The sequence below is a fragment of the Heliangelus exortis genome, chromosome 22 (genome assembly GCF_036169615.1).
Source record: "Heliangelus exortis chromosome 22, bHelExo1.hap1, whole genome shotgun sequence".
Taxonomy (NCBI): Eukaryota; Metazoa; Chordata; class Aves; order Apodiformes; family Trochilidae; genus Heliangelus; species Heliangelus exortis.
Window position 1 is genome coordinate 7,473,106 of NC_092443.1, and position 20,719 is coordinate 7,493,824.

The following is a 20,719-nucleotide window of genomic DNA, read 5'->3' on the forward strand; positions in this document are numbered from 1 at the left end:
TTTGTCCCTCAGAAGCTGCAAGGCCATGAAACGGGTGAAAATGATACCTACTTAAGGTATTTCATGTGTAGGAGGAACAGAGTTTTTTGGTTGATGATTCCAAGTTCTGGGAGACTTTCAGTACTGACTCATGTGTCTGTAGAGAGCAAGACATAGAGCTGCTCTTGCCAGAGGTCTGTGCTGTGATTGCAGCTGGTCCAGGTCACTGTTTAGATCAAATAAGTCTCATCTGGGTGGTGTGTGACAAACCATAGCTCCCTAGCACAAGTTACTAAGCCACTGAAATTTACCTTAACAGTATCAGTCAGGACTTAGAGTTTCACTGCCAATTCATTTGTTGGTACTCCTGTTCTTTCAATTTTTAAAGAAATTATTGCTGTCTTTTCCTACCCTAAGTTTATGTCTATCCTCATCTTCCTTCATGCTTTTGTAAATATCTGTGCAGTATGCTTAGCCTCTTGTGGCAGCTCATATTGCCTATGATTTCATCTGCAGCACTGACAAAACCATAAGGCTGTGTAATTGTCTTGTCCCAAGGTGTGTTGCCTTTGTCTCTAGCATAAATTGCAGAGTCTAGACTTCTGCAGACACATGGGGTGGGTGGGGAAATGTACCTCTAAAGCACAATTTATCCCATCCTAAAGTAGACATCAACATAAACTCTGCCCCAGGTGTGCCTGTTCCACATACACATGCGTTGTGCTCCAGGTGTGCCTGTTCCTCCTAGTGGCCAAGAAAAGGATTCTACAAGAATTGAATTTAGGCATCAAATATTAGGTGCCAAAAAGCCCTCTCAAGGTCTTACATGTTTTACCAGCATAATGGTGATTTTATACTATTATTTGTCTTATTTATTTTTGAAATTTATTTAAATAAAGATAAGAAATCACTCCTGCATGATGATAAGCAATTGTCATCATAAAACACTCCCCCACATCTGTCAGGGAGGATTCCCATTCAGGCAATGGCTTTCTGTTGACAACTCAGTGACTTTGTTCTTTTTTTTCCCCCCCTTTCCCACTCCACACAGAGATCTATCCGATCTTTTGCTAACGATGACCGCCACGTTATGGTGAAACATTCAACCATTTATCCATCTCCAGAGGAACTTGAAGCTGTCCAGAACATGGTATCAACAGTAGAATGTGCCCTTAAACATGTCTCTGATTGGATGGATGAAAAGAACAAGTCTACAAAAAGTGAGGGTGACGTGGAAGCAAAGGAGGAAGCTGCAGAAAGCAATGCCAAGTGAGTGAGTTGAGCCTCATAATGTGTTACTGTCCTGCTCTGAATGGTTCCTTTCCTTCGAAGTAAGAGCCCTGGTGTTACTTGATTCTGCTGCATAAAAACATTCACAGGAGGAAGTGGATGTATTTGGACTTCCCGAGGTGGGAAAATGTAAGGTGAGTGCAGGGAATAGTAATAAGCCCAATGTGGACAACAGTTGCTCTCTATTTTCCTGTGATGTTGTGACATTGCATTGAGCAGGCAACTTCTGCATTCAAATGAATTGCAAATCAGTGATTCAATTAATTGATTTTTTTTTTTTAAAGGAGCTCCTTGCATAAACAGTCTGTGGTTTTCAGTGATACACCACTTCAGCACACTCATCAGTCCCATCCATTTATCTCTTCACTGTGACAGGGCAATTCAAGTACAATGAATGTGTGAAAATAGTTCTAATCACTCCAAATTGTTTCATTTCCAGGGATCAAGGTGGTCGGACATTGTGTGGTGTTATGAGAATTGGCTTGGTTGCAAAGGGCTTGCTGATAAAAGATGATATGGATCTGGAGCTGGTTCTCATGTGCAAAGAAAAACCCACAAAAACCTTGTTATGTATAGTCAAAGACAATCTCCCTGCTCAAATCCAGGTGAGTTAATTTAGGATACTCCTCTAACAGTGGCTGTTAGAGCTGCATGGTGTGCTTGGGTAAAGGCTGGGATTTGTTCCAGACATGTGCTGTACATTAAAGAAATACACTTTGAACCTAAGTGTGACATGTTTAATGTGGTGACATGAAGTGGCTATTCACAAACTTTAACATCTTATTCCTGTTGTTGCCTAATCCCTATTTGTGATGTCATTTTTCCTATGATGACAGCTAACCTTTCTATGTGGTAACTAACTCAGCTGATTTTTGCTTTCTGGTAACCACTAACGTGAGCTAAATCACAGTCCCAGAATCTTCCCTGCTCAAGCATGTCAATCAGTCTGTATTGTTGTCCCCCTTTTCCCCTGCCTGAACCTTCAGTTCTACATTGCAGCTGCTTTGCTTTGCTTGGGCTGTTCCAAGATAAATGCCTCTTGACTTCTGAAGTGAGAACAAAGTCACTTTAGGTGGTCACTCGTTTTAGCTCACGTTAATAATGAGCTCATAATTATTTTTATTTTATAGCTATTTAATTCTGATGTTGCCATTCAGCAGGAAGCACTTACAGTAATGTGGGTGTCTCTAAAGCAACTAGTAGGGATAATACCTCCTCAGGATTTCTGTGTCTGAATAATCAGTCCAGCTTCCAAACTGGCATACACTGTAGTCAAGAAATTGTGCCCTAAAGTATTCCACTGCAAGTGCCTCTCTCCAAACTATTTCCAAACTTGATCTGCTTTTCTCCTGATCTGCTTTTCCACCTTGCATTTATTTCCACACAAACAGTGTGTGTTTTACCATTCTTAGCAGCTGTTTGTTCTCACTGTTCATTTGTTCACATGAAGGGCTTGTTTTAATGTGTGGAAAGGGAGTGAGAGAGCTGGACAGACAAGTTGGAGAAAATCAGACAAATGAGAATGAGCACCTAGAAAACCACATAATTAAAATTATCTTGTTTGGAAGAAGTCAAGACCAAATGCAGGTGTCAGTTTTAAGACATTAATGGTTACTTGTCAAGGGTCTGCAATTCAGTAACTCACATGGCTCCCAAAGGTAGGATGGGAAGTAATTGTAGTAAAGGGCAATTTTATTGCAAAATAGGTAATTTAAATTGTGTGTGTGGCTAATAATTGGCCTAGACTGAGGAGAGGTGGTGACATCTCTGGTGCAGGGGCATCCAAAGGCTGTTGAGAGTTGAATTTGCTCATACTTCATGGCAGGTAGATGGACTAGGACCTGTCATCCATTTGGACTGACAGTTATGGCTGTGTTGGTCATATTGCCCATGAGAGCTTTTACATTTCGAGGCAGCATTGCCAGAGAAGTGTGAACATATTAAGAAAAAAGCTTCGTGGTGGTATTTTGCACACTAACAGTTGTGAAAGTCAGCTTATGTCTTCATTTAGAAATGTAAAAAAAGAGAAGTGATGACATAGTGGTACTACTTAGAATTCTCATTAAATTTGCTGCAGACCTTCTCTTAAGCATGTTGCTGGGGTTTCTCTGTTTTTAATGAGGGAGGCAAGGCCCTGTTTGTTACTGCAGTGTCTTGTAGGCTTCTCATTAGTTGAGTCATATGCATATACAGAGATTCTGCAGTTTTTCAGGTGATTGGGAGATTCTTGAAATCTTTCTTGGTGACTTTCAGAAACTTACAGAAGAGAAGTATCTCGTGGAGGAGCATGTAAATGAGGCAGCTATTATTATTCGTAACACAAAGGAACCCAAGCTAACTTTGAAGGTGATACTTACATCCCCTCTCATTCGAGATGAAGCAGAGAAGAAGGAAGGAGGTACCCAGAGCATTTTAACTTGTTTTAAGACTGTTCTATCTAAATGCCCTGACTGTGCAGCACAGGGTTAACTGGGAAGCAGGTTTTTAATTGTGTATCATGTACTAACTAGACTGGCTATTGCCACATTAGGTTGCACTATTTTTGCCTTAAAAAAGAAAACAGTCTCTTAATGTTCATGGTAATGTGCACAGTTTTCATTTGCAAGCAATATTGCTACAGTGTTAACTTTGCTATACAATGAGATCTTAGTTCTCCTTTCTTTCAGACTTGCTAGTTAATTCTTGAGCACCCCAGCGCTGCACAGTCTTGTTTTCCAATTAAGTCAGTCAAGTGGGATTGGTTTGTAATATCTTGGAAGAACTCATAAAATTGTTTCTCTTTTTACATTAAGAAAAAAAAAAAAAACTCTCCTGCAAAGCTTGCAAGTACGTAATCCCGGCCCTTTATTTTTATTAATTGATGATACATATGTGTATGCTTCTAGCATTAAGAATTTCCTAACTGGGATACAGTTGAAGTGCAGTGCTGTAATGCAGCACTCTTGCTTCTGAACGGAACATTGTACCTCATGTCCTTAGAGCAAAATAGCTATAGAAAACTGTAATGTAGTTTCTTTCTGTTCCTTCTCCCTAACTGGTGATATCCAATACAGTTATGTGCCCCTTGTTAAAGAAATGTTGACTGGAAGAATCAAGGAGGTTGGAAACAAACCAGAGAAATAGAGAAGAGCAAATGTAGCCATACTTTAATTTTTAAAATCTTGTCAGTAATTTCTGCTTCTGCTTCCAAAACCTATCCCTAGAAACTTTGCCACTGGATGATGTCAGACCTTTGACCAACTGGCCACTCTCTGTCATGACAACTGAGGCAGCTGGGCCCATGTGGGCTAGGGAACTCCCTGTCGCTCTCTTCCCATTTCTAGACTCGCCACAAGTCCTTTGCTTCCTCCCTCTCCCACATGAAATACGGACACCACCAGAAATGTTGGTCAGTTTCTCTTCACATCTGTTGGAGGCAATGGCAGGAAGGGTCCCTTTTCCAATGCAGTGGAACACCAGCAGCAGTTGGATGCGGAAAAATCTTACAAAAGAGATGAATGGCAAAGGTTTCCTAGTTGCAATGTCTGTTTATTCTCAAATTAGTGACCAGGGTCTTTTGCAAGATCATTAAAAATAAATTGCACGTTACTTCAGTTGTTCCTGAACGTGCCATGCAATGCTGAGATCAGCCCTGTAGTTGTTGCAGCTGTAACATGTTTGTGAGAAAGAGCACAGAGTGCAGAACAAATTCTGATGGTCAAGGATATGTGAGATTCTCACAAGGGGATGCAGTTTTGCTCAAGGGCTTTCATCCAAATATTTTCTTGCAAAAAGTGATGCTGTTGTGGCAGTAAATTCTAGGACTCCTGAGTTCATCTCAAACTCACTGAGGATTTGAATTTTTATGCTTTTTTATATTTAAAATATAGATGTTCCATTACGTTTTCAGTATTTTAAAATATATTCAAAATTCTGTAGTAATTTTTTCTAAAATTTAAAACTGTTTTACTGCCTTTCTTAAAGGTGTTATGCTGTCACTTCTGAACAGCTGATGAGGACAATTAACAGGGTAATGGATCTTGTTTTAAAGCCCAAGTTCTTTGACAACGATTCATCCCAACTGAACAGATATTTATCTTACTCCTTTTCAAAGGGATGTAAAACATAATGCAGATGTCACCAAGTGAAATGAAAGGTGGGAAGGATACTTTTTTCTGTAACATTTCTGACCATACTTGGGTCACTTTCACTTAGATTCAGACAAAAAAAATCTGCATAGCCACTGTCAAGGGAAAATACTCTGAAACTGAGAAACTGGTGAAAACACCTTGATGCCCAGAGACACTACTGCCCATTTTTTCAGTCCTCCTGAATACTGCTAACTAAATGTAAATACACTTCCTGCGTTAAAAACTGGTTTGAGTTTATTGCAGACATCTTTTGAATGAAGGAACTCAAAGTGCTTGTAACTTTGCCTTTCATCTTTACATGTAAGATAGGCCCTTGGGTTCCGGGCGCTGCCGCCGGTTTGTCCCGGAGCCGCTCCCTGGGAGCAGAGCCTGCACAGAACTGACCAAGGTTTCGGCTGGGGTGTGATTAGCACTAATCTGTCCTCTAACCAAACCGGCAAGGTTAGGCGCAACGGACCTGGTTACCAGTGCTCCCATTTGTTCTGTAGGAATGCTGTGTGTGCCTTCATGCCCTGATGTCAGAATGTATCGAAAAACATTCCTGGATTTCTCTTCAGTCCCCACCTCTTTGGAAAAGTGTTCATGTTTAAGATGTGGTGTTTGTCCTATTTGTTTTTGCTGCTTGCTGGCAAAAATAAATACTGGGCCAGTGTGTGCGTGCATTTCAGTGTCTCTCACAAATGGCTCTACCCATAAAGCTCTGCTTTCTCATGTTGAGTTGAGAAGTCAAACATCTGAAATTCCTGCATTTTGCATCAGTTAAAATTGAAAACTGAAGAAACTGATTTTTTCTTTTGTCATAGCATCAAATATAAATTGGGCTTTCCACACCAGAACCTTGTAGTTTGCAATTCAGTTGCTGTTACAGAGTGAACAGTAACAACAAGCTTACCTAATAATAAACAAGGTAATCTACCAAAGTGGGGCTGAAATCCCCCTGGCTCCTTGAGCACCTGCTGCACAAGCAGCCTGCCTGCACTGCTGCCTTTGCAGAGCAGGCACAGCCAGGGGTGCTACAAGGGTGTCAAGAGACAGCCCTGGGTTTTTACCTGTTCTCTACGAAGAAGAGAGCACTTCTCATGTGGCTGGCTGCAAATGAGTGATGTTGGCAGCTCCTGTGTGGAGAGAATACAAACAGCAAGTGGAGATTGGTTCTGTGTTGCATAGTCTGAGCTAATGTCAGGGCTTTATTATTGACTGGTTATTAAGCTCCTTGTATCACTGCCCTTGTTAAAACCACAAGGAAAAAAAAAGCTTTGCAATCACATTTGAAAAATTTGATTGGGTCTCACTTTCCTGACTGGCAGAGCATGAAGAAACATGCCATTCTCCTGAGGGTGTTGAAAGGGAGCCTGCTGCAAGCTGCTCGCCCTCTACACTGCCTGTTCTCTTCATCTTTCTGTTTAATAGAAACTTGCACCCCAAAGCTGGCTGACTGTAACATCTGTGAAAGGTGCTCAGGACACGAGTACTGAATTTGCAATTGGCAAAAATATCCAAGGTATCTAATTTACACCTTTGGAAGCAGCCTTATTCCAGTAGGAAGAAGTCATTTTTTAACTTGCTGAAAGCAAATAAGATCTTAGGAGAATAGAAAAACCTTTTCATTCAGCCATTTAGCCAAGGACATGTCTGCTGTTTGGTTTGTGGTTCAAAGGAAAAAATTACTTATTTTGTCAATGGCTGCAACACACCTTAGCAAAGCCTTGTATGATGCCAAGCAAAAGTCCCGAGGCATTAATAGATCCAGTTTGTTCCCAAAAAGTAGTGATTTTGCAGTCAGTCACCTTTGCCATTTCTAATGTTTTAAAATAAGATTCTGATCATTCATTGACAGTGGTTGTTTTATACAATACATGAGCTTTAAGCAGATGTTTATATTGTCCACAATTAAGTTTTCTGACAGATCTGCATAGATGTACGTTTAGTCCTTGTGTGCCACAAAACATTACTCTTGAAAATAATGAATCTGCAAAGGAAATCTAGAAGCAAATCTTGTGTTCCAAAGTGACCTTCCTGCCCACAGAAATCCAGCACTTGGAGACTTTGCAGCTTTTATTTGGAACAGGCAAGAGGAGTGATTAATCCCAATGTTGTAGTAATGTTGATGAGGGCATTAAGAAACAATGCAAATATCTGCTGTGAAGTTCATTTGGGTTAGAAAATAAGCTTATAGCACTTAAATCTTCTGCTGACAGCAGAGCCAGGAGGTGTGAATTGCAACTGTGAACTGTCAGGCAAGATACCTTGATCTGTTCAGGTTTACACTGTTTTTGGCTTTGGGCTCTTTTATCCATCATAACATAATGTGCTTTTACCAGAGTAACCTTCCATTGAATGACACAGGAGGAGAAGCAACTTTAACAATAAAGATGCACTTGCACTTCCAACAAATACCATCCAAAGTAACCTATGAAATTGTACTTTGAGATGTTACTAGTAAAATTTATTACAAACTGATAGTATTTTTTCTCCTAACTTGTCCTCATATCTTAAGTGTCTTGCTGGATTTTGCTTATCTAGCATAGTTTTCAGTTTGCAATGGATATTGTATTTCATTCAGCCCTGCACAGGTCTCTTTCACAAGACCTGGATAATTTACCATTAGGAATAATGAAAAGACTGAATTTCCAAATTAGTTATTCAGAAATAAAAAAGTGTGTGTGCATAGGAAAATAACACATTCAAGGTTTTAGTTGAGCCATGGATTCATTTAGGTCTTCCAATATGTTATAATGTCAGCTAAAAACTGAAGTATCTTTAACCTGATTTTGCAGATATGGAAAATCTGTCATTTGTGCAGGGTTTCCAGAGAATATGGGTGCTAATAACTCCTTAGGATTAAAAAAAAAAAAAATAGGGAAGGAAAGCACTGATGTATAACGTCCTTCAATATTGAATTGGATTTGACTGCTAAAAGCAGTTTGTTGCATGCTGGATAAAAAAAAAAAACAAACCAGAAAGGGGAAAAAAAAAGTGTAAACCTGCACAGAAGATACCAGTGTCTTGTCTTTCAAATCCTTCTTTGAACTTCCTCTGTTGATTTGGGGAAGAGAGAATTTTTACAAGAGGGGACTACCTCTGTAATATGTTAATGATCTCAAATTTACCAAACTTACTTCTTTCATATCTTCTTTTTATATGAGAGACTGATGAAACTAAAATACTCTACTAGCATTGCTTGTATATTTGTTACATTTAATTATATTAGCTAGTACTGTTCATACAGTAACATTTCAAATATATTAAATGTTTTTCTTTGGAATTCCCAACAATTACATGAAAGTAACTTCACTTTTTACTTATTACAAGGGGTTTTTTTATACCACACCACCCCAAAGAAAGTCTTCCTCTTGTCAAAAGAAGCTTGTCTCTCTGAAATTCTGTGCCATTTTTGTGCACTTGGAATAAAAGTCGCAAAGAAGGGAAAGAGGGGGGGAAAAAAGCCCAATACAACAACAAAAAAAGGTGCTATATAGCTATTTTCTGCCCTGAAATGTGTTCTACATTTTTAATAAGATCCCAGATTGTCTGTAGCAGTGGCCATCTTTATTATTACTATTATTTTACAAGGAGTGAATGCCTTTGCTTCTATTGCACACGTGCACATTTACTACCTTTAATGGCTTGTTTAAATTAAATAACAGTACACTTAAATTCTGGGAGTCTTATTATCTCATTGAGATGCTGCCTCTCTTTTTGTATTGTGACAGAAACCCCTTGGTCAAATTGTATCTGTCTCTTTTTATCCCATTTTTACCAGTAGACAATGTTGCGATGAAAGATCCTCCGGACTTATTGGACAGGCAGAAATGCCTGGAGGCCTTGGCGTCTCTGCGGCACGCCAAATGGTTTCAGGTTGGCTCTTTGTTCTTACCTTGTTGTTATTGTAGCCTTACCAGGTTTAATTTGAGACAGTTTTAATTTTAATGCCTCTTTAATTTCTGACTAGTCCCTAACAGAGCAAAGGTCTAGAGTTCCGAACTCAGTGCTGTACTGTGCAAGGGTAAATGTGGCAGGTAGACAGCCAGCTGGTCTAGAGTTGTCATGAGGCTACAAAAGCAATCTTGAAGTTTTGCTTCCATTTTCATACATCTCTCTAAATTGAAGTACTTCATAAAACTGTTTTTATTTTGCATGAAGCTGATTAAACATTAAGTAATAATAATTTTTTATAAAGTGATCTATCCCAGGACTCTGTGCATTTAAAAAAAAAAAAAAAAAGCAAAATTGCAGGCCAGGTTTTTGCAGGTGTATTGGAATCATTTTGTTTGTTCTAGGCCAGGGCAAATGGACTAAAATCATGTGTAATTGTCCTTCGTATTCTGCGGGATTTGTGCAACAGAGTCCCCACATGGGCACCCCTGAAAGGATGGGTAAGTACAGAAAGAGTTCAAGGCCACTTGGTCAGGCCTCACATCTGCTGGGAACTGTAGCAGTGTCTGGACTGGAGGACACAGTGCACTGTGTGGAACTCCTCCTTACACCCCCCCTTCCTGTTACTCCCCACTAACTGCTACCTGTGTGGAGAAGTGCTTGCAGGAAGGAGAACAAAAGTATTTGTTCAGTGTGTAAGATGTACAGATACCATGAAAAGAGATATAATGTGGGGCCTTGCACATCCTCTTGGATCTGCAGTAGAATCCCACTTGTTGCTTCCAAGTTTAGCTTCTCAAAAACATCCTGCTACTGTAACAGTGCTGCTCCTACCAGAGGATCCTGTTTCACCTTAAGGGGTATGGAGAGGCCCAAATGCTCTGTATATCCAGAGAAGAACACTTTGTAGGTTGGGGGAGGAAGTGTTTTCTCTTACCTAGAACTGATACTGCTTTGAGAGGAGGTGATTCAGGTGACTTGGCTTTTGAAGTCTTCTCCTTTTAGACTTCCTGTCTAGTTAATGAAGAGCAGGTGGTTTCCTCAAAAGGTGAGAGCAGGGAACAAATACATGGGCAGTGAGCTGTCCTCCAGGATGTTCTTCTGTCACTTAGACCTGTAGTGGATTAAAAATTAAGTCAGCTGATGTGAATACCCTTCCCTTCTACCCCTCCATATTTAACTGCAGTTACCTTTACCCTTGTGTCCTTACTAATCATAATTTAATGTCTTCTAGCCACTCGAGCTTATATGTGAAAAATCTATAGGTACTTGTAATAGACCTTTGGGCGCTGGGGAAGCACTGCGACGAGTGATGGAGTGTTTGGCATCTGGAATCCTGCTTCCTGGTAAGGGGCAAAATTAACTTCAGGAACACAAGAGGTTGTTCAGGCAGTCTAATGTTTTCCTCTTGATGTGTGATTAGATGGAAAATGCCCAACCTGTGGTGGAGCTAAAGGAATAGCTCCTTGTTTAAAATTAAAAGGGGGAGGAAAAAAAAAAAAAGGAAGTTGCAGAGTTGCAGCTGAGTACTTCCAATGCAGTAGTAATCAATGGGAAATATTAGGTTTCATTATAAATTAACCCCTACCTCAGTGAAAGGCTGCAAACAAATAAACAGGCCTAATCACTATCTGCTTTCTACAGATTGATCCAAATCTATCTATCTGTCCAAAGGATTTATTATTTTAAACCTACTGCTTTTAGTTCACAGTGTTAACCCTTAAAAGTTCTGTGTTCATTGCTGCAAGGGAGTAAAAGCCAGTGTGTAATCCTTAGGGAAAAGGTGCACTGCCCACTGCTGAAGGCTGAGAGTAGCTCTTGTGATGTCCATCACACCCATTGTCATATTGCTTCTACTTTCACTGATCTGCTTTGCCTCCTCCTCTCCCAGGAGGCCCTGGTCTGCACGACCCCTGTGAACGGGAGCCAACAGATGCCTTGTCCTACATGACAGTTCAGCAAAAAGAAGCCATTACACACAGTGCTCAGGTAGAAAACTCATGCTTCTGAGGAGCTGGAGACTTCAACAGTGAACAGTGCTCTGATGTAACTTCTCTTTCTACTGTCACCTTGTAGCACGCACTCAGATTATCAGCCTTTGGTCAGATCTATAAGGTTTTGGAAATGGATCCCCTCCCATCAAATAAGTCATTTCAGAAATATTCGTGGTCAGTAGCTGACAAAGAAGGTAGGTATTGTTTGCTCAAAAAATCACTAATTGGGCAGGGGTTAATTTAAAATGGGTAAAATGTTTAAGTTATGTGCATGCTAGGGCTTTTCTTTGTGTTAAATGTGGGGTTTTTATAAGTAATACTTCACTCTTAGGAGAAAATCAGGAAATTCTGTTCTTTTAGAAGGACTGAGAGGAGCAGCAGTACAGCCAGAGTGAAGCTGATGATCTTCTTTAAGCACAAAGTCAGTTGGGGTCTGAAGAGTAAAACTAGTGTTTATGATTCTTGTGCTGGGGAAGGAGAGACTTTCAACTGGTCAAAAAGCCTATAATGAGTGTCCAGAATAAGAATTATTCAAGTTTTTTCTAGAAAACAATACACATCTAATAAGAACAAATTTCCATGTACATTTTTTGTAAAACCAATACTGTCACAGCCCTTGACTTACACTAGATGTAAAAAATACCACTGCAGAATTACACTACTTATGTCAGATGTGACATTGGAAACAGATTTTTCATGGCATGGTGCAGTGAGTTGTAAGCTAATAGTGGCTTACGTGGAGCAGTAAGAAAGCTTTGACTGATGGTTGAGTTCTTTTCATTATAAACATTAAGGAACAGTATGAGACTAATCAGACTCCTGCTATGGAATTTTGTTTTTCTAATAGCATATCCATATTACAAGGAAATTTATACCCTAGGTACAGGCTCATCTGCTCTTAAGAGACCATTTGAAGATAGTGTTGGGGATGAGAAAGATCCGAATAAAAAAATGAAGCGTAATCTGAGGAAAAGTAAGTGCAATATTTTTTTGATCTGATTTTGAGGATCTATTGTACAGGGGAAGCTGGTTTAAAAGCTGCTCTGTGTTGGTGTGGAATAGCATGTGAAAAAGTCTCTGGAACAAAGAATGTTCTCCCTATGACCCCACATTCAGAACCTTGTGCATGTGAATTTCCCCTGACATGTTTTGCTAACTGAATGATTTGCATTTTTAAATGGGATTACCCATCAAGTCTCAGTAAAATTTATGCTGCCCAGGTAGCTGTAATATTTTATTGATAATGTCCCATACTGTGGGGTTTATCAAAACACTGCAGTGACTTTCCTGTGTGAAGGTTTGCCCTATTTTCATTCTTCCCCTTCTTGAGGTAACCATTGGTTTCTTGAGATGTCTCACAAGAAAAACAAAATGCTTAATCTACAAAACATTGACATTGCATTTGTGCACAGACCAGGAGTCTCTCAGCACTAAGTCAGTCCTGGCAGCTATTTGCATCGTGCTAATTTGGTGCCAGTTCTGGATCTGGTTCCTCACTACCTATGGAACTTGTTACTCCTTTTATAGCAGCCAGGAGTAATATAGCTAGCTGCACAAGAATTGTGTTAAAGACTGTGTTAATCAAAATGGGTTATTACAGTTATTACCTAAAAGCAGAATGGTTTATTACAGGCTTAACAACAGCCTTTAGCTATCTGCAGTCTCTGAGAGGCTGTGAGGGGTTGTTTTGCCCCGTTGTACAGACAGAAGGCACTGAAATGCAAACTGTTTCATTTTTCTGTTCATCTTTTGTTTTCTCCTCTTTTTTTTTTTTTTTTTTTTTTTTCCTTCTTTCTCCACTTCCCTTTCTACTATCTTGTACTAGTACTAGACAGTAAAGCAATAGATCTCATGAATGCTCTGATGAGGCTGAACCAAATCAGGCCAGGGCTTCAGTATAAGCTGCTGTCACAGTCTGGTCCAGTCCATGCCCCAGTCTTCACAATGTCTGTAGATGTTGATGGTACGACGTATGAAGCATCAGGACCTTCTAAGAAAACAGCCAAGCTCCACGTGGCAGTGAAGGTAAGGCAGCCTGGAGTAATCTGCTAACCCCAGATCAGAACAGAGAGTATGAAATTAGAACTAGTAATACAGAACCTCAGAATAAAAAAAAAATCAGATGAAACTGAGCTACTAGGCATGTACCTAAATGCAGCTGGGCAGGGCTGACAGAGCACCACTGGTTTTATACTAAGAAATGAAAGGGACACTGTGGAAATGTGGAGGAAGAAGTTCCTGGGGCTCTGCAGGTTGGCTCATGTGACAGAGGACTGAATGTGGTGCTTCACGTTCTGGACTGGAGGGGTTCAGTTGTGTTTTGCTCTGCTCCTTCCTCCTCTTGGTTTGAGAACAGCATGTCAGTGGCTCCTTCTTTTTCCCCTTCCTTCTTTATGCCTGTTTCTGGGTTTAGAGCTCCTGGAAACATGGAGTTGTTTTGTGTCCTCAGTGTCTGAAGAGTACCTTTGTGCACCCCTCATGAATGAGGGGTCTCCAGGCAAGTTTTTGGTAAGAGACCAGTGTTGTTCAGGGACCAATCAACCTGCTGCTGCATCTTGTAGGTGCTCTACATGAGAGCTTAGGTCTGTACAGCAGTGAGAGGCTGAAAGGCACACTGTGAATATCCTTGTGGTACTGCATGAGGACACTTCAGACTGCTGAGGCAGATCGATCCTGCTGGGTTTCTGGGAAGAAATGAAATTTTCCTACAGACAATTAATGTGAAAGAGAACCTCTTTTAACAGAACTGCACTCATGATAGGATCAAGCCTATCTGTCATTTTGTGCTTCATTTTGTTTTGAACAAGAGTTTCCTTTTTAGAAGCTTCATCTGGCAGCTTTCTGCTTTCCTTTGATTTCAGTTTTGAAAATCCCATTGTCCTGTGTGCTTTCAAGTTCAAAGTGTCCAGAAGTATTTGAGGGAATGTGTTGTTCCTCCAGGAAAAGTAGCTCTCTGCATGTGTGTCCTTCCAGACCTTCTGCCTCATTCTTTTATTTTGCCTCCCTCCCTGCAGTTGCTTAAAAAAAACAACAAAAAAACCCCACCAAAAACCAAAACAAAACAACCAAAGAAATTTGCTCTGAAAAGCTGTGACTTCTCTGGCCTTGAACTTCTCAGCATCAGCCAGAAATGTGCTGGTGCCTGCCCAGCTCTGTTTTCTCTAAATTTACACATATATAGATCCTGGGCTAAACTTCAAACTGTCCCTGATTCAAGCCAAAAGGAAATGGGTGTAGCAGAGAGCTGCTTTTTCTTTTTTTTTTTTTTCTTTTTTTTTTTTTCCCCTTGCAGCTTTGGGCCCTGCTTTCCCAAACTTGTGAGAGGGAATAAGGTGACCCTTTCACTTTCTAAAACTGATGTTTCTAAAATTCAGAAGCCCTGAAATGGCAGCCAAATGGATCACATTTGTAAGGGAGCTGAGCCTGCAGCTACGCCTGCAGTTCTTAGTTTGGTGTTGGAACACAGCAACTTTTAAAATTTGGATTTTCAGACTAAATTTTCAGCCACTCTTCAGGTTCTTTCCAGGTCTTTCCAGGGCCTGAGCTTTGTACCACAAGGTTAAGTAGCTGGTTAGAGGAGAAGATGGCCTTGCTAGTGGAGGATGCATTTGAAAGAATTGATGAGTAGCACCTTAATCAGTAAAATTTTATTTGCTGTTGTACTGCTACCTGTTTTACAGTTCAGTTCATGGGGTTTTGTTGTAGGTTTTACAAGCAATGGGGTACCCGACTGGTTTTGATGCAGATGTGGAGTGTGTGAGTTCTGATGAAAAATCAGATACTGAAGGTAAAAATGAAACAGTGTCTTCAATCTCAAGCAATAATACTGGAAATTCCACAGCTGACACCTCCGCTACCCTAGAGGTGAGTATTGTATTAAAAACTTGGTTTGGGGTTTTTTTTGTGTGTTGGTGATTTTTTTTTTCTTTTTTTTCTTTTTGGCTCTGCAGCAAGCTCTCTGGGGTCTGTACTGATAAACCATTGTAGATCTCTGCTTTCTTTTTTGTTATAAACCTTTTTTTTTTTCAGGACTATGGGGGCTTAGTGCTGTAAATAGAAGTAGTTGTTCTGTTCTTCAAGTATTTTTCAAGAAGTTAAAACAGGAATTTATTCAGCTGGAAGCCTATTAATCTCCAGACAGTGCATAATCACAAGCAATTCACATATGTATTCATTCCACTGAGACACTTCCAAGGAAAGAAAATGGGGCTATTTTATAGTCAACAATCTGACCTGCTGATTTGCCTTTAATATGCACATTTATTACATTTGATCATAAAAGTGGGCAATATTTTAAGATGACCAAGATATTTCCCAAGCTGCTTGACTCTGGGTTGCCATTTTTACAGTTTTGAGGCACTTGACTTTCAAAGGGCAGGTCCTGGTACTTGACCTCCTGATATTTATCCCACAGAAGAAGTTCCTTTTGAAAGCTTTGGTTTGATCCCTCAATCATCTTTTCCTCCTGTAGTGAGCAGTCATTTGTATCCATAGCTGAGTGACCATTAATGCAGGCTGCTTGGCCAGTGGGCTGGGCTCTCAGCTTTACCTTCCTTGCTTCCCAGTTACTGATGTTTCTGCTGAAAGGTGTAACCCAGGATATGGGAGGTCTTCAGTCAGAGCTCAGTAGTGCCAGGACATAATTAGATGGAGCAGCAGAGATGTGTGCAAGGTTGGGAAGGCTAATCTCTCCTTTCAGTGATAAAGCCTTTGATTTCAAGGAACTTGACATTGTGGCCTTAGCTTGAGCTTGGGATATGCTCAGTGCTGAAATTCCAAGTGCAGCTGGTGTAACATTCAGTGATGTAGACACCAAACCAGGCCACCAAGACAGGAGCTCTCACCAACAGAAATGGAAGAGGGTGTGACTTCTGTTTTACAGTGTTGCTAGTCCCTGTGCTGCTCTTTAGAGAAGAGCCTTTCCCTCTGCTGTTGCAGTGCATGTCATACTGAAGCCAAGGCAGTGCTGCCTTCCAGACAGGTCTGTTCCTGGGAAGCCTGAGCTGCACGTGTTGGGAAAAAGCTCCTGCAGAGGCTTGAGGCAGTGATAGTCCTGGCATTCTCCAACTGGCACTGGAACCCACAATGCTGTAGATGTTTGTCTGCCTTTTGAAGAGGGAAAGGTTCTAAAGCAACACCATCAATGTCTCTCTAGGTCAGAACTCAGGGTCCTATACTCACAGCAAGTGGCAAAAACCCAGTGATGGAGCTCAATGAAAAAAGAAGAGGTTTGAAGTATGAGCTCATCTCTGAGACAGGTGGAAGCCATGACAAGCGCTTTGTGATGGAGGTGAGTGAAGCTGAGGCACAGAGCTGGTGGCAGCTTTCTTGAAGTAATAGTGCTTCAGTCCCTGGAGCTGCTTCCTGCTACAGTTGAGATTTTTTGCATTTTGCAATGCATATCTGTGGTGGCAGTGTTTTCATGTTTTCCTCTTACTGCTGCTGCTGATTAGGCTGGGGAAAGGAATGTATTTTTATGCTTTAGGAAAATTTATTGGAATTAAAACTGGACTCTGAAAGTCCCAAAATACTTTATGTCTTGACACAAGGAGGAGAAATTAAGATGTTGGTATGGAAGGCACTGGGAAAGGTGAGCCTCAAGTGATCAGGGAGATGGGTTAGTGGTAGATTTGGCAGTGTACTACATTAACAGTTGGACAAGGATCTTAAAGGTCTTTTCCAACCAAAAATGATTCTGTGATTCCTAAAATCCCCTGTTCCATAGCAGTAGAGACGCTCAAGCATACTGGATAAATTCAGTATCAGAGAGATATGCTGGTCCTTTCTCAGCTGCTCTTGTAGTTTCCAGATTCCTCATGTCTGCAATAAAAAGCTTCACAGGATTACTTGGGTATTCTTTACCAGCTCTAATTTAGAAGCAATAGAAATTTGTCAGAGAAAACACTGAGGATTTCTTTTAATACTTCAGTTCTTTATAGCTGGCACATCACTGACTGTGGGTACAGAATGGGACTCCTAAGGGTGAATCTTAGCCATAAAAATGTCTCCATTTTCAGGTAGAAGTAGATGGGCAGAAGTTCAGAGGCGCTGGCCCAAATAAGAAAGTAGCAAAAGCAAGTGCTGCATTAGCAGCACTTGAAAAATTGTTTTCTGGGCCTAATGCAGCAAACAACAAGAAAAAGAAGATTCTTCCTCAGGTAAGAATTCTTATTTCCTTCTTGGACTGCTCTGTTCTCACAGCTTTGTGTTGGTTTATGATACAGAACTTCTACAGGAAGCAAGTGATTTCAGTCTCTTATCGTAAGCACAAATGTAAGGTTTCTATTTTTACTCTTCTGTAATAGTTATTGTAGTATAGCAATATAATCTGAAAGTTGAAATCATGTTGAGGGAAATACAGTATAAAAGGAGACAGAGAGCTGCTGATTAGCTGGAGAAGGTACAGCAAGTCAGTGCCAAGGAAATGGCTTGGTTTCTGGCAGTGCAGTTCTTTGGAGCAGTACTACTCCATGCTGTATTCCACCCTCACCAAGATGGGCTCATCAAGCATGATAAAAGGTGCATGATTTAATGCACATGGCTTTGTGTCTCCAGCAATACTTTCCCTTTCTGATTGCCTGTTTTTTTTTGTTGCTCTGGGCAGACTAAAGGTGTTGTCAATACAGCTGTTTCTGCAGCAGTCAGGGCTGTTCGAGGCAGAGGCCAAGGTGCTTTAACACGAGGGGCATTTGTTGGGGCAGCTGCTGCTACAGGATACATAACACCAGGTAAGGTGTGACACCTGTAGCTCATAGTTTCATTTTTGTCTGCTGGGGTGTTCTCTTCCACATATGTCAGTCACTTGTGCAAGTTATTTCTTCAGCCTAAATTATCTGAGACAAAGCATAAAGGAGAATTCATGGGGCTTTGAATAAATCAAAGAGATGGAAAACTGGCAGTTCCTGTCCTTTATGAGTATACAGCTGGAAGCTCAGCATGCACAGACCATACAGTTATGGGTACAGTGGCTTTCCTGGCTTTATTATTTTATTACATGTCATCTTTATAGTTTGCTGACATGGCACAACTCCCCAAACTCTCTTCCTAGCTAAGAACCTCCTGGATCATGTGCCCTTTAGCATTAGGAGGGGCTTTCCCACAAAACCCTCGTAGTGGCACTTCCAGAAACCTCATACATGAATTGTGGACATGAACACAGCATCCATTAGCAGCTTCTCTTGGTGGCCAAAACCAAGGGAATTTCTGTTCCCTCTGGCTGATGCTAATCCATCAACCCTGCTGCATTGTTCTGATTAGCAGAAACATCTTTTGAAACCCTTCTGGTGAAGAGTTTTGTGTTGGTTTAATATGACAGGCACATAGAACAGAAGGTACTAAGATGTAAATGCAAGAAAGCTGTAACAAAATGTTCACTTTCTCATTCCCCTTTCAAAGTGCATTGTTGTTTATAACTCAACATGTCTGAGGCTTGCAGGTGACATGCAAAGGCAATTGGAATGTTGTTTTCACTTGGAGTAAGAATCACAAATTTGTGAGAATGAAATTCTGGGGATTCCTTACTCAAAGCAAATCAAATAGCTTCAAAAAAATTAAAGTTACATTCCTCATGCTCAGGTTTTCAGATTACAGCATAAACTCTAATTAGACCCTTGAGCAGTTCACACATGGTAGCAGCACAGCCCTGTTGTTTGGTAGACTTGCTTCCTGGCATAGTCAACAGCATGTCATACTCATTGTTCCAGTATGTTGATGTAAGTATAAATATTAAAAAACAGTAATTCATTTTTAATGGTTATTAACATTGTTTTTGGAACTGTCTTTCTGCCTGAGGAATCATTTATGAGACACTTTAACCTGCCAGGGGCATGCTTCCTGCCAGCATGGAATTACTCCAGAAAGAGGTTTAATTTCCCAGTTGCTGTAGTAGTTAAATTTATATTTGCTTTGGCATTCGAAGATTATTTCTCTTCATCCCCTGCTTTACTCAGAAATCTCTTGCTTTTACTGATGGACAAAAGTGATCCCACCAGGGAAAAAAAAACTGTAAATCCTTCAAGAATCAGTGAGATGTTGTAAGGAAGACTGGTGTTACCACTGTTGTTTTTTTGTCTCACTCCACAGTCATGCTTAGGTTTTTGGGGAAAAAAGATCTGTTCTCTGTGTGTCTCTAGGTGTTCAGACGTCCTTTGTGAAACTTTTTTTCATCTGCTATAAATGGCAGAGAAAACAGAATTCACAGGAGCTTTACTGGTGATGATGGTGGGATCTGCCAAAGGCATCTAGCACTCCCCTCTTTATGATGGTGACTTAGAAGATGGCTGCTCTCTGCATTAGACTGTATTTGTATTTTAGAAAGAACATAAGCAAATGTCTGGATGATGCTAACTCCCTGCTCTGACTGCACAGACTTGAGAACTTCAGCTCAAATAAAATGTACTATGGCATTTAACTCTTTGATGCTGAGGTATAAGAAAGTTGGTAGGTAGCATGTTCTTCAAGCTGCCAGGGAGAGGGATTTTAGTGGTTGTAGCAATATTTGTATGTATCAGTGTGTTTGGTTTTCCTGTGGTCCTGCTTCATGTACCAGAAGGAGTGCATGACATGCAAACACAGTCTCTGGATGCTGCAGGAAATGAAACCCATCCCTTATCTGTTCATATTGCAGGCTATGGAGCACCATATGGGTACAGTACAGCTGCACCAGCTTACGGTATGTATAGCCCAATAATTATTAAATTTGAATTGATACACAAACTGTTGTGGCAGTCCAAATGTGGCAGTCCAAGGAGAAACTCAAAGAGATGAAAGCTCTTAAACCATGACAACAACAACACTTTTATGCCATAACCTTGTGGTTCTTTTTTGGTTGGAGTAGCTTTTTTGCCTATGCTTTGCCTGATCTGTGGAAGGACTGCTTGTTCTAATTGCCTGTTCCCTTTCATACTGAAACTGACCTCAAGTCTTCCTTTTTACAGCCAATCTGTGCTCCATTCAAAGACTACCGAAGGGCCTATTTCACTATCTCTGACCAATATTTATCTGAATGCCATTACATTACAGTAACACTGGAAAAATATTTGTCTCCAAGCCTTAGTGGCTCGTGGACAAAGCTTCCTTAATGCTGTCAACTCTCAGATTTCCAGTACAGTAAAATTCTCTGTGCATATACGTGCCTCACACCCCCCACGGGCTAAAACACCACTGCTTGGGCAAGCAGAAGGGATTTTGTGTAGTTTAGAGGGTCAGCAATCAGATTTCAAGGAAGCCAGGACATGGTAATTCACCACGATGCTTTTTACCAAGAAACACAGTGAGACAAGGCTGGCAAAGCACTGGGTTCACCAAGATGGTAAAATGAACTAAGAATCAGAAAGCTATGATGGAAGGGTTTTTCTTAACTCAGCTTCTCCCTACCCACTGGCTTTTTTTATGCTGGACTAACAATGCACACCTCTAACCGGCCCTTTTGGTTACTTTGAATGAGGTTTA

General features: G+C 40.6%; 1 protein-coding gene and 1 long non-coding RNA gene across 23 annotated transcripts in view; one reads left to right on the top strand and one right to left on the bottom strand.

Annotated features, from left to right (window-relative positions):
- The window catches only part of STRBP (spermatid perinuclear RNA binding protein), a 71,097-nt gene that overhangs the window by 24,346 nt on the left and 26,032 nt on the right, over positions 1 to 20,719 (top strand). For 10 of the 19 annotated variants that reach the window (XR_011730257.1, XM_071766215.1, XM_071766213.1 and 7 more), the window contains exons 3-17: positions 1,031 to 1,248; positions 1,709 to 1,874; positions 3,523 to 3,667; positions 9,163 to 9,257; positions 9,680 to 9,775; positions 10,510 to 10,621; positions 11,167 to 11,264; positions 11,352 to 11,463; positions 12,117 to 12,242; positions 13,095 to 13,294; positions 14,975 to 15,133; positions 16,425 to 16,559; positions 17,287 to 17,427; positions 17,874 to 17,997; positions 19,896 to 19,940. Coding sequence is in view for 17 of the 19 variants with exons in the window: in XM_071766215.1 (XP_071622316.1) it covers positions 1,031 to 1,248; positions 1,709 to 1,874; positions 3,523 to 3,667; positions 9,163 to 9,257; positions 9,680 to 9,775; positions 10,510 to 10,621; positions 11,167 to 11,264; positions 11,352 to 11,463; positions 12,117 to 12,242; positions 13,095 to 13,294; positions 14,975 to 15,133; positions 16,425 to 16,559; positions 17,287 to 17,427; positions 17,874 to 17,997; positions 19,896 to 19,940 (1,972 nt within the window). In the remaining 2 variants the exon portion in view is untranslated. Of the gene's footprint in view, positions 1 to 1,030; positions 1,404 to 1,708; positions 1,875 to 3,522; positions 3,668 to 9,162; positions 9,258 to 9,679; positions 9,776 to 10,509; positions 10,622 to 11,166; positions 11,265 to 11,351; positions 11,464 to 12,116; positions 12,243 to 13,094; positions 13,295 to 14,974; positions 15,134 to 16,424; positions 16,560 to 17,286; positions 17,428 to 17,873; positions 17,998 to 19,895; positions 19,941 to 20,719 lie in introns of those variants that run through there. The other 9 variants (XR_011730258.1, XM_071766208.1, XM_071766205.1 and 6 more) reach the window with 5 other exon arrangements.
- The window catches only part of LOC139806512 (uncharacterized), a 64,001-nt gene that overhangs the window by 20,146 nt on the left and 23,136 nt on the right, over positions 1 to 20,719 (bottom strand). For 3 of the 4 annotated variants that reach the window (XR_011730262.1, XR_011730259.1, XR_011730260.1), the window contains 2 exons: positions 10,213 to 10,389; positions 6,449 to 6,514 (listed from right to left, as the gene is read on the bottom strand). This is a non-coding gene — a long non-coding RNA (uncharacterized lncRNA). Of the gene's footprint in view, positions 1 to 2,382; positions 4,751 to 6,448; positions 6,515 to 10,212; positions 10,390 to 20,719 lie in introns of those variants that run through there. The other variant, XR_011730261.1, reaches the window with a different exon arrangement.